This window comes from Schistocerca serialis, chromosome 9 (genome assembly GCF_023864345.2).
Source record: "Schistocerca serialis cubense isolate TAMUIC-IGC-003099 chromosome 9, iqSchSeri2.2, whole genome shotgun sequence".
NCBI lineage: Eukaryota > Metazoa > Arthropoda > Insecta > Orthoptera > Acrididae > Schistocerca > Schistocerca serialis.
The window spans coordinates 43,221,379-43,234,831 of NC_064646.1; the positions used below are offsets into that span (position 1 = coordinate 43,221,379).

Here is a 13,453-nt window from a genome sequence, read left to right on the forward strand (position 1 = left end):
TTTTCTTTTTGATTTGGAATGTTGAAAAACTGATTCATTTATCAAAGGAAGTTTATCTGCATAAAGACCATTCTATAAAATTATGAAACAGTATTGATAGCTAATTCTTATCTTCAGGAGGTGAAATATTCAGTACTGTTGCTACGCATTTATAAATGTACATGACACTATGCCAGTTTTCAAAACTAGCTTTCATCCTTGGAAAGATGAGAGGAAATAGAAATAACGCAATGAAGTTCCTCAAATCCTACATCTTTCCTCTTAAGAGTATCCTGACTGCACTGATTCTAGCATGCTTGTGATCATATATGGAGAACATCAAACTGTTTCATTTACTGTAATTAAATTCCTATTCAAAATACAAAAATAGATGCATCAATAACTGAATTACTGGTCAGACAAGTCTGGAGCCCTGTAGTTGTGTTATCACATGTGTACGTAAATAGATGAAAACAATTTCATTCTCAACCACATATCTACTTAAGCATGCTCTAATGTTACATTTCCCTTTGGACAATATTATCAGCCCTTTCACATTTTCGTGCTTTGCTTGTCTGTTTCACTGTAGTTGCAAAGTGGTATTGCCGACTGTTAACTGTTCGTTAAGAACTCGTATTTTGCAGAAAACTACATTATCTGTAGATATCAGGACTTCAAATGTAGTAGTTAGTAGCAAATATTAATGTATATGAATTACGGGTAAACGAATTGCCCATGCACAGTAATGACAGCGAACAACAGCTCTTGCTAACTGTATGTGGAAGAACTATTTTATTTGAAGTGATAGTTCGTGCATACCTAGACAGAGACAACAATTGCTGAAATGATCACTGGTTTCCAGTGAGATGAGGAATTTAAAAATGTTGTATAACACTGGGTGAAAATTAAAAACAATGATTACTAATCTGAGCTCAAATATAATTAGGCATCTCAAACAGAATGACTTCCTTAGTGTCAACCAGCATGTATTCCAAAGACACTGGTCATTCAAAACCCAATTTGCAGCTATGTAATACACTGCCTCTGCTCCAATCATTGCACAGTTTTTTTTCATATTGGTGTGACCACCAGCCAGCTGTCCACTAGGATGAACGGCCACCACCAAATTGTGACCAAGAGCACAGTGGACCACCCTATGGGACAACATGCAGCTGAACATCACATTCTCGAGTTCAATGGCTGCTTCACAACATGGGCCATCTGGAGTCTCCCCTCCGCCATCAGCTTTTCTGAACTGTGCAGCTGCGAGTTATCCTTAAAATGGTTTCTCCGCTCCCAAAATCATCCCAGCCTCGACCTACGGTAACTTACTGTCCCTACACACTCTGCCCATTAGTTTCCACTCCCTCCATCCCACCACCTCCTTCTAATTCATGTCCCCTCACCCTCAAAGTGTGCTGCTCTCTGTCAACACACCCACCAGTCTTTTTCCCTTCCCTGCTCTTTTCCTTTTCCACTCCCCATACCTCAATCCCTCCCTCTCCCACAATCTCCCAATGCTGTGCCCCTGGCAGTCTTGTCCTGTCATTATCTAGTCCCTGTATGCTCGGCCAGGCTGGGCTGACTTCTCTTCCACCAACCGTACCCTGCTACCCCTCTACCCTCCCCACCCCATTCCAGACTGCTGCTTCACAACACAGCTGGATTCTGGCCAGAGCAGCTGAAAGTAGGGGTCACGTGTGTGTGTGTGTGTGTGTGTGTGTGTGTGTGTGTGTGTGTGTGTGTGTGTGTGTGTGTGTGTGTGTGTGGTGCACTTGCTCGTATGAATGTGTGTGCGTTTCCCTTCGGAAGAAGGCTCTGACCGAAAGCTCAGTGCATAGCAGTCTTTTCAGCACGCCTGCCTGCAAGTCGACGTGTCACCTTTACAGTGAGTAGCAATCCATCCTTTTCATAATATTGATATTCCGAGCTGGACTTCCCATTGTTCAACTTACACTTTTCTCAGACGAAATCCTAAAAGTTGTGGGTTGAGGTAACCAGATAGAGACAGTATTTCTCAGTTTCCGAAAAGCATTTGACACGGTACTGAGGCAATGGTTATTAACAAAAGTACGGCCCTATGGGCAATCAAATCAAATTTGTGGCTGGATTGACTATTTCTCGGTAGAGAGGATGCAGCACGTCTCTTATAAGAGCGTCACTGGTAGAGATAAAAGTAAATTCAGGCATTCCCCAGGAAATTGTGTAGGAACTGTTGCTGTTTATGTTATATATTTTTGACCTGTCAAACAATATTATTAGTGACCCTGTAATGACACAAAACGTTAACGCACATTCAAAATGCCCATAAATCCAAGATGTTCATAAATAATACAATTTCCTTTGTTTTGTTTGTGAAGTTCTGAAATAATTCATTTTGAAGTATCTCAATATAAATGCCACTCTACTGTAAACAAAACAGTTAGTACCATCTGTTAGTGGTAAGGGGAACAACTAGTATAAATGCTTTTATTTTGTCACTGCAAAGTTGTAATTTTATTTTTTATTGTTTTTATGATATGTTTTCTTAAAGGCCTAAATAATATGCGCACAGAAGAATACGTAGTAAAAAAATAATTCGTATGCAAACATTAACAATAATGTTCGAAAGAGAAATGTCCTGGGTATGCTAATGACTTGTTTGTTGTTGGAAGAGTCAAGCAATCACAGTCTATTGCTAGCAATGAGTGTGTCAGTGTGCTTTGAATATAACTGCATGTGGTTGTTGTGTCCAGAAGAAAACATGCAGCCCAACATATGTGATGTATCGAGATGATGAACGAAGATGTTTATCGGCACAGATTATTAACCGTAAACCTCCAAAACTTTCTAAAGCATAGTTCTAAATGATTTTTTTGAAATTTTTTGACTTTCATCAATTAAAGTGATTTCAGTGAAGCTGCCTTTTCTTAAATCATTATTTTAACCAGTCATAATGAAACAACATTAATTATTGCATTGAAATGAATATATAAAATTGCTTCACTATGAAAACTTTTATACTGATATGTGAAATGGTTATTACATAAATACAATCCTGGAGGATCTACATCTACATCTACATCTACATTGATACTCCGCAAGCCACCCAACGGTGTGTGGCGGAGGGCACTTTACGTGCCACTGTCATTACCTCCCTTTCCTGTTCCAGTCGCGTATGGTTCGCGGGAAGAACGACTGTCTGAAAGCCTCCGTGCGCGCTCTAATCTCTCTAATTTTACATTCGTGATCTCCTCGGGAGGTATAAGTACGGGGAAGCAATATATTCGATACCTCATGCAGAAACGCACCCTCCTGAAATCTGGACAGCAAGCTACACCGCGATGCAGAGCGCCTCTCTTGCAGAGTCTGCCACTTGAGTTTATTAAACATCTCCGTAACGCTATCACAGTTACCAAATAACCCTGTGACGAAACGCGCCGCTCTTCTTTGGATCTTCTCTATCTCCTCCGTCAGACCGATCTGGTACGGATCCCACACTGATGAGCAATACTCAAGTATAGGTCGAACGAGTGTTTTGTAAGCCACCTCCTTTGTTGATGGACTACATTTTCTAAGGACTCTCCCAATGAATCTCAACCTGGTACCCGCCTTACCAACAATTAATTTTATATGATCATTCCACTTCAAATCGTTCCGCACGCATACTCCCAGATATTTTACAGAAGTAACTGCTACCAGTGTTTGTTCCGCTATCATATAATCATACAATAAAGGATCCTTCTTTCTATGTATTCGCAATACATTACATTTGTCTATGTTAAGGGTCAGTTGCCACTCCCTGCACCAAGTGCCTATCCGCTGCAGATCTTCCTGCATTTCGCTACAATTTTCTAATGCTGCAACTTCTCTGTATACTACAGCATCATCCGCGAAAAGCCGCATGGGACTTTCGACACTATCTACTAGGTCATTTATATATATTGTGAAAAGCAATGGTCCCATAACACTTCCCTATGGCACGCCAGAGGTTACTTTAACGTCTGTAGACGTCTCTCCATTGATAACAACATGCTGTGTTCTGTTTGCTAAAAACTCTTCAATCCAGCCACACGGCTGGTCTGATATTCCGTAGGCTCTTACTCTGTTTATCAGGCGACAGTGCGGAACTGTATCGAACGTCTTCCGGAAGTCAAGAAAAATAGCATCTACCTGGGAGCCTGTATCTAATATTTTCTGGGTCTCATGAACAAATAAAGCGAGTTGGGTCTCACACGATCGCTGTTTCCGGAATCCATGTTGATTCCTACATAGTAGATTCTGGGTTTCCAGAAATGACATGATACTCGAGCAAAAAACATGTTCTAAAATTCTACAACAGATCGACGTCAGAGATATAGGTCTATAGTTTTGCGCATCTGCTCGACGACCCTTCTTGAAGACTGGGACTATCTGTGCTCTTTTCCAATCATTTGGAACCCTCCGTTCCTCTAGAGACTTGCAGTCACGGCTGTTAGAAGGGGGCAAGTTCTTTCGCGTACTCTGTGTAGAATCGAATTGGTATCCCGTCAGGTCCAGTGGACTTTCCTCTATTGAGTGATTCCAGTTGCTTTTCTATTCCTTGGACACTTATTTCGATGTCAGCCATTTTTTCGTTTGTGCGAGGATTTAGAGAAGGAACTGCAGTGCGGTCTTCCTCTGCGAAACAGCTTTGGAAAAAGGTGTTTAGTATTTCAGCTTTACGCGTGTCATCCTCTGTTTCAATGCCATCATCATCCCGTAGTGTCTGGATATGCTGTTTCGAGCCACTTACTGATTTAACGTAAGACCAGAACTTCCTAGGATTTTCTGTCAAGTCGGTACATAGAATTTTACTTTCGAATTCAATGAACGCTTCACGCATAGCCCTCCTTACGCTAACTTTGACATCGTTTAGCTTCTGTTTGTCTGAGAGGTTTTGGCTGCGTTTAAACTTGGAGTGGAGCTCTCTTTGCTTTCGCAGTAGTTTCCTAACTTTGTTGTTGTACCACGGTGGGTTTTTCCCGTCCCTCACAGTTTTACTCGGCACGTACCTGTCTAAAACGCTTTTTACGATTGCCTTGAACTTTTTCCATAAACACTCAACATTGTCAGTGTCGGAACAGAAATTTTCGTTTTGATCTGTTAGGTAGTCTGAAATCTGCCTTCTGTTACTCTTGCTAAACAGATAAACCTTCCTCCCTTTTTTTATATTCCTATTAACTTCCATATTCAGGGATGCTGCAACGGTCCTATGATCACTGATTCCCTGTTCTGTACATACAGAGTCGAAAAGTTCGGGTCTGTTTGTTATCAGTAGGTCCAAGATGTTATCTCCACGAGTCGGTTCTCTGTTTAATTGCTCGAGGTAATTTTCGGATAGTGCACTCAGTATAATGTCACTCGATGCTCTGTCCCTACCACCCGTCCTAAACATCTGAGTGTCCCAGTCTATATCTGGTAAATTGAAATCTCCACCTAAGACTATAACATGCTGAGAAAATTTATGTGAAATGTATTCCAAATTTTCTCTCAGTTGTTCTGCCACTAATGCTGCTGAGTCGGGAGGTCGGTAAAAGGAGCCAATTATTAACCTAGCTCGGTTGTTGAGAGTAACCTCCACCCATAATAATTCACAGGAACTATCCACTTCTATTTCACTACAGGATAAACTACTACTAACCGACCATACCTATGTCAACCTTCCAGTTTTTTCCCTCCAATTTCAATTTCAAAACTGTGTACACCAAAGTAAAGTACTCCCACTATGTATGCTTAAAAAATGTTCATCGTAATACTGGTGTCAGGAGTCTGATACGCTCACGGTCATTAATACTATTTACAAAGATCCCAAAGGCAGAGTTAGATCCCCACACCTTTTGCAGATGATGTCATCATGTATGATGAAGAAAGTTGCAGAAATATTTACTCAGATGTTAATGACATTTCACAGTGGTGGAAAGATTGGCAGTTTACTTCAAACATTGGAAATTGTTTGTTTGGTCACTTTATGAAAGCAGAATAGTAGTATCTTTTGTGACCAAAATTCAACGAATCATGTGTAACACAGCATGTGCTTGCCACACGTGCACTTCTCCCATTCACTACTGTTGATGCCACGGCCAATGACCAGTCACTGAGGGAAGGTCTGGAGCTTTGTTCAGCCTGGTGATTTCGGAGTAGCCTTCTGTGAATCTCCTAATGGGTAGTGGTCTGGACATAAGGGATCAATCTCGAGAAAGACTAATTTTCCTGTGGCAGCCAGTGTTTTCTGACACCCATTGAGACAAAAGTTCTAAAAGTCCTACCAGGAGACAGCATTTTACAGAAACTATGTCAGTGGGAGCAGGAAATGACCAATGAAGATGCCTACACTCTGATCTTGATTGGCCAAAAGGATTAAATGTTAAATAATTCTGCACAGCAGTCGGAGACAGTGAAGTTGGAGAGTCAGTCGGCATACCACGTGGTGACGAGCTGTGGGCCCTTTTGGGTGCAGCTCGTGTACTGAAGTGGTTATCATTTTGGAAATTGGGAGTTAAGCGCCCCACCCTGGTTGATGAGGTTATGTTTGCCGTATGGAGAGCCCACGAAGCATCGAGACATGCATTGCTATAAGGCCGTGTGTAATTCTGCTCAGGTACTTTCCCGCTATTCTCAGTGAGTGTTGCAGTTCGGTGACTGTTGACGTGTGCGGTATAAGAAGGCCTCACAGCAGACTGTGAAACCACTAGTTCGCTGGAGGAGGTGTCAGAGGCATGCGACAGAATTGGCCAGGTTTACTAGCAGTCAATAAATAGTACTTGTTTCTGTGCAAATTTTAGTGTGGTGTTTTTGTGGGGCAATCTCCCTATCAAATGTGAAATACTTTCTTGTTTTAGTGTTGTGGAGATTACTGGCAAAAGCTGTTAAAGTCCAGTTACAGGTTGTGTACAAGGTGTTAGTGGTGTACATGTTCTTGTCCACTTACAGGATACTGAAACATTCATGAGAGTAGTTAGCTACAGCATTTCAGTAGTCAGAAATTTAATCCTGACTCAAAGGTCAAAGCAGGGCTGGTGACCCTTACCAACTGGTGCAGTACGGACACTGTGCAGTGGATTAATCTGAGTTTGCCAATAAATGTTTCCAAACAAATCTGCACAGCAGTGTGACACGTAATTCGTCTTGTGTACCACTCAGCGTGAGTGCATGCAGATCACGGCGATGACAGCAACTGGGGCTCTATGCCACACCATGTGAGCACAGACAACAGGCAGGCAAGGGGCACTTTGAGTTTGACTATTTGTGAGAATATAAAATGGAATGACGACATGGGCTCAGTTGTAGTGAAAGCAGGTGGCAGACTTCGATTCACTGATAGTATAGTGAGAAAAAATGAAGACAGTCTACAAAGGAGGCTGCTTATAAAACACTCACGTGCCCTGTCACAGAACATTACTCGAGTGTGTGGAAGCCAAATGAGAGTAGCACAGGCACAAATGCTGGAAAACCTGAGCTGGAAGACTCTCGAACACAGGTGCCAGCTTTCTTGAAAATGCCTTCTTACAATTTAAGAACTACCATAGATCACTGCCATGAGCTGACAGTAAATATTGTATCCTTTACACCAAAGGAGAGAAAACATTAAATGCATGTCATCTTTAACTATCAATATAACACTATCTGTTGCATATGCTCACAAAAAATTCATACAATAAGATGTCACACACTCACATATGACATTTAAAACATATTATATGGCAATATAGAACCTATGGTGTCAATTAGCGTAAGCACCGACATCAGTCACTGAAAATAAAAATACAACACGTGACACTGTTATGTTGACAGTTAAATATAAAATACATTTCAAATGTTCTTCCCTTTGGTGTACAGGACATCTCATGATGGACTGAGACCTACAACAGGTTGTGACATGGAGCTCCTCGCAGTGAACTATGACATTTTAAAATTTTTTCAAGCTGTGGGGTGCCCACCTTCAAAAAATATATTCTTTTTCTGCTAAAAACCACTGTGAAGTGAAAAATTGGGGAATACACTAATACCCCCTTTGTAGCACCCCTTCGGGTATTGCAAAGATAACATTACATTAATTACAGTGGCATAGAGACATTTAAGCACTCATTCATTTTACACTCCGCATATTAACGGAACAGGCGAAACCCTAATATGTGGTACATGTGAAGCACCTTCTGCCGATCACTTCATAATGGTTTGCAGATGCTGGATGCAGATGCACATCTAGGTATAAACACTCAAAACAAGCAAAGATGAACTCTGAACAGCAACTGGTAGATTTGAACAGAATTCCAGCTGTGCACGTTAACAAACTCATAGCATGCAGGTACCTGACTGCAATACATCTAAACATGTCCACTGCACTTCGGGATGGACCAAACAGCAGGAGGGTGGTGGTAGGGGGAGACGAGTACATATCTACATCAATGTGGACAAGGCATGCCAGCACACTTACACACATCTGCAACATCGTAGGAAAAATGCCGTGCTCAATGATTAAGGAATTGTCCAGTATTTGAATCACATGATTTAGGAAATCCACATTAAATTTATACTTTTCTATCAACCACACAATATAAACGATCGAATAAAGTGATAAGAATCTCTCTCTTAATCTGGTTTGTGGTCACTAAAATATCTATCCTATGACTACATCTACATCTACATTTATACTCCGGAAGCCACCCAACGGTGTGTGGCGGAGGGCACTTTACGTGCCACTGTCATTACCTCCCTTTCCTGTTCCAATCGCGTATGGTTCGCGGGAAGAACGACTGTCTGAAAGCCTCCGTGCACGCTCTAATCTCTCTAATTTTACATTCGTGATCTCCTCGGGAGGTACAAGTAGGGGGAAGCAATACATTCGATACCTCATCCAGAAACGCACCCTCTCGAAACTTGGCGAGCTCTGCGATGCAGAGCGCCTCTCTTGCAGAGTCTGCCACTTGAGTTTGTTAAACATCTCCGTAACGCTATCACGGTTACCAAATAATCCTGTGACGAAACGCGCCGCTCTTCTTTGGATCTTCGCTATCTCCTCCGTCAACCCGATTTGGTACGGATCCCACACTGATGAGCAATACTCAAGTATAGGTCGAACGAGTGTTTTGTAAGCCACCTCCTTTGTTGATGGACTACATTTTCTAAGGACTCTCCCAATGAATCTCAACCTGGTACCCGCCTTACCAACAATTAATTTTATATGATCATTCCACTTCAAATCGTTCCGCACGCATACTCCCAGATATTTTACAGAAGTAACTGCTACCAGTGTTTGTTCCGCTATCATATAATCATACAATAAAGAATCCTTCTTTCTATGTATTCACAATACATTACATTTGTCTATGTTAAGGGTCAGTTGCCACTCCCTGCACCAAGTGCCTATCCGCTGCAGATCTTCCTGCATTTCGCTACAATTTTCTAATGCTGCAACTTCTCTGTATACTACAGCATCATCCGCGAAAAGCCGCATGGGACTTTCGACACTATCTACTAGGTCATTTATATATATTGTGAAAAGCAATGGTCCCATAACACTCCCCTGTGGCACGCCAGAGGTTACTTTAACGTCTGTAGACATCTCTCCATTGATAACAACATGTTGTGTTCTGTTTGCTAAAAACTCTTCAATCCAGCCACACAGCTGGTCTGATATTCCGTAGGCTCTTACTTTGTTTATCAGGCGACAGTGCGGAACTGTATCGAACGCCTTCCGGAAGTCAAGAAAAATAGCATCTACCTGGGAGCCTGTATCTAATATTTTCTGGGTCTCATGAACAAATAAAACGAGTTGGGTCTCACACGATCGCTGTTTCCGGAAACCATGTTGATTCCTACATAGTAGATTTTGGGTTTCCAAAAACGACATGATACTCGAGCAAAAAACATGTTCTAAAATTCTACAACAGATCGACGTCAGAGATATAGGTCTATAGTTTTGCACATCTGCTCGACGACCCTTCTTGAAGACTGGGACTACCTGTGCTCTTTTCCAATCATTTGGAACCTTCCGTTCCTCTAGAGACTTGCGGTACACGGTTGTTAGAAGGGGGGCAAGTTCTTTCGCGTACTCTGTGTAGCATCGAATTGGTATCCCGTCAGGTCCAGTGGACTTTCCTCTATTGAGTGATTCCAGTTGCTTTTCTATTCCTTGGACACTTATTTCGATGTCAGCCATTTTTTCGTTTGTGCGAGGATTTAGAGAAGGAACTGCAGTGCGGTCTTCCTCTGTGAAACAGCTTTGGAAAAAGGTGTTTAGTATTTCAGCTTTACGCGTGTCATCCTCTGTTTCAATGCCATCATCATCCCGTAGTGTCTGGATATGCTGTTTCGAGCCACTTACTGATTTAACGTAAGACCAGAACTTCCTAGGATTTTCTGTCAAGTCGGTACATAGAATTTTACTTTCGAATTCAATGAACGCTTCACGCATAGCCCTCCTTACGCTAACTTTGACATCGTTTAGCTTCTGTTTGTCTGAGAGGTTTTGGCTGCGTTTAAACTTGGAGTGGAGCTCTCTTTGCTTTCGCAGTAGTTTCCTAACTTTGTTGTTGTACCACGGTGGGTTTTTCCCGTCCCTCACAGTTTTACTCGGCACGTACCTGTCTAAAACGCTTTTTACGATTGCCTTGAACTTTTTCCATAAACACTCAACATTGTCAGTGTCGGAACAGAAATTTTCGTTTTGATCTGTTAGGTAGTCTGAAATCTGCCTTCTATTACTCTTGCTAAACAGATAAACCTTCCTCCCTTTTTTTATATTCCTACTAACTTCCATATTCAGGGATGCTGCAACGGTCCTATGATCACTGATTCCCTGTTCTGTACATACAGAGTCGAAAAGTTCGGGTCTGTTTGTTATCAGTAGGTCCAAGATGTTATCTCCACGAGTCGGTTCTCTGTTTAATTGCTCGAGGTAATTTTCAGATAGTGCACTCAGTATAATGTCACTCGATGCTCTGTCCCTACCACCCGTCCTAAACATCTGAGTGTCCCAGTCTATATCTGGTAAATTGAAATCTCCACCTAAGACTATAACATGCTGAGAAAATTTATGTGAAATGTATTCCAAATTTTCTCTCAGTTGTTCTGCCACTAATGCTGCTGAGTCGGGAGGTCGGTAAAAGGAGCCAATTATTAACCTAGCTCGGTTGTTGAGAGTAACCTCCACCCATAATAATTCACAGGAACTATCCACTTCTATTTCACTACAGGATACACTACTACTAACAGCGATGAACACTCCACCACCGGTTGCTTGCAATCTATCCTTTCTAAACACCGTCTGTACCTTTGTAAAATTTCGGCAGAATTTATCTCTGGCTTCAACCAGCTTTCTGTACCTATAACGATTTCGGCTTCGGTGCTTTCTATCAGCGCTTGAAGTTCCGGTACTTTAACAACGCAGCTTCGACAGTTTACAATTACAATACCGATTGCTGCTTGGTCCCCGCATGTTCTGACTTTGCCCTGCACCCGTTGAGGCTGTTGCCCTTTCTGTACTTGCCCAAGGCCATCTAACCTAAAAAAAACGCCCAGCCCACCCCTGCTACCCGTGTAGCCGCTTGTTACATGTAGTGGACTCCTGACCTATCCAGCAGAACCCGAAACCCCACCACCCTATGGCGCAAAACGAGGAATCTGCAGCCCACACGGTCGCAGAACCGTCTCAGCCTCTGATTCAGACCCTCCACTTGGCTCTGTACCAAAGGTCTGCAGTCAGTCCTGTCGACGATGCTGCAGATGGTGAGCTCTGCTTTCATCCCGCTAGCGAGCCTGGCAGTCTTCACCAAATCAGATAGCCGCCGGAAGCCAGAGAGGATATCCTCGGATCCATAGCGACACACATCATTGGTGCCGACATGAGCGACCACCTGCAGATGGGTGCACCCTGTACCCTTCATGGCATCCGGAAGGACCCTTTCCACATCTGGAATGACTCCCCCCGGTATGCACATGGAGTGCACATTGGTTTTCTTCCCCTCTCTTGCTGCCATATCCCTAAGGGGCCCCATTACGCACCTGACGTTGGAGCTCCCAACTACCAGTAAGCCCACCCTCTGCGACCGCCCGGATCTTGCAGACTGAGGGGCAACCTCTGGAACAGGACAAGCAGCCATGTTAGGCCGAAAATCAGTATCAGCCTGAGACAGAGCCTGAAACCAGTTCGTCAGACAAACTGGAGAGGCCTTCCGTTCAGCCCTCCAGAATGTCTTTCGCCCCCTGCCACACCTTGAGACGACCTCCCACTCTACCACAGGTGAGGGATCAGCCTCAATGCGGGCAGTATCCCGGGCAACCACAGTCGTAGTCTGATCGGGGGATGCGTGGGACGAGCTGGCCGTCCCCAACAAACCCCCATCCGGAACCCCACAGTGATGCCCATTGGCAACAGCCTCAAGCTGTGTGACCGAAGCCAACACTGCCTGAAGCTGGGAGCGAAGGGATGTCAATTCAGTCTGCATCCGAACACAGCAGTTGCAGTCCCTATCCATGCTAAAAACTGTTGTGCAAAGAACGTCTGAACTAATCTACAGAGAGCGCAAACAAATCGACACAAAATTTAAACAGTTATTAAAATACAAGATTGCCTAGTAAATGCAGTAATGCTGCTACTTGCGCACTGCTGACACACTGCTCAGCGGTGGAAGGAGACTACGTGATTTTACACTATTCAGGTACTAAAACGCGATGCTACAACTCTCAAATACTATAATACGCCCGAAATTTATGAATTAAACAATGCAAGTACCAAAAACACGCAAAGAAATTAAGAATTAAACTATGTAACAAATGAGTGAGCTAGGAGTATACGACTTGCTGCTGCAGCTGCTTATCCAACGGCGGCAGGGAGCACACACTAAAGGAGTATCTACATTAAAAAAAAAAATTGTGCCCGTTACTCAAAATCACTCTTTTCCTTCCACACGCTCAATTTTTTAATTATTAAAATCCTTGTGTTTTGCCACAGAACTCAATAATTATACTATCCATGTATGCATTTAGCTCAATTGCAGAAATGATACAATCTTACCATACAACAATAAACTGCAATTTTCAGTATAAAATCAGTCTCATTAGTTTCCTGGTGACATAAGGCACTCTGAGGGAAAATTATTTACAAGGGACAGTGTTTTCTTTTCAAAAATATAGGAGTTCATAAATTACTACTATATACAAGAATTGCGTCTTCATCTGTGCCATAACTCAGCCTGGCATTGTTGAGAGACGTGAAAGGAATGGCACAAACACCTGAAACACACAAGTTCATGATGGTTTATACATGGCTAACACAGTACATGTTTTTCATTGTTACAGAAAGTAAGTTTTCAATTATATCTCTACCTTATGCCTGTAGACCACAAGATAAAAAGAAGTACATTCTGTTGTATAAATAAACTTGCAAAATATTTTACAGAATGCCCAACAAGGAATAACTTAAGCCAATCTGGAAACTATTATTTTTCACAAAAAAAATTTGACCTGACACTTT

The 13,453-nt window shown here is 42.5% G+C and overlaps 1 protein-coding gene across 2 annotated transcripts in view; it reads right to left on the reverse strand.

The window, feature by feature from the left end:
• Window positions 1-12,885: 12,885 nt before the first annotated feature.
• Window positions 12,886-13,453, reverse strand: part of LOC126418585 (protein GUCD1) — a 49,127-nt gene continuing 48,559 nt past the window's right edge. The window contains exon 6 of one of the 2 annotated variants that reach the window (XM_050085405.1): window positions 12,886-13,212. In XM_050085405.1, the coding sequence (XP_049941362.1) occupies window positions 13,118-13,212 (95 nt within the window). In that variant the 3' untranslated portion in view covers window positions 12,886-13,117. The remainder of the gene's footprint in view (window positions 13,213-13,453) is intronic. The other variant, XM_050085407.1, reaches the window with a different exon arrangement.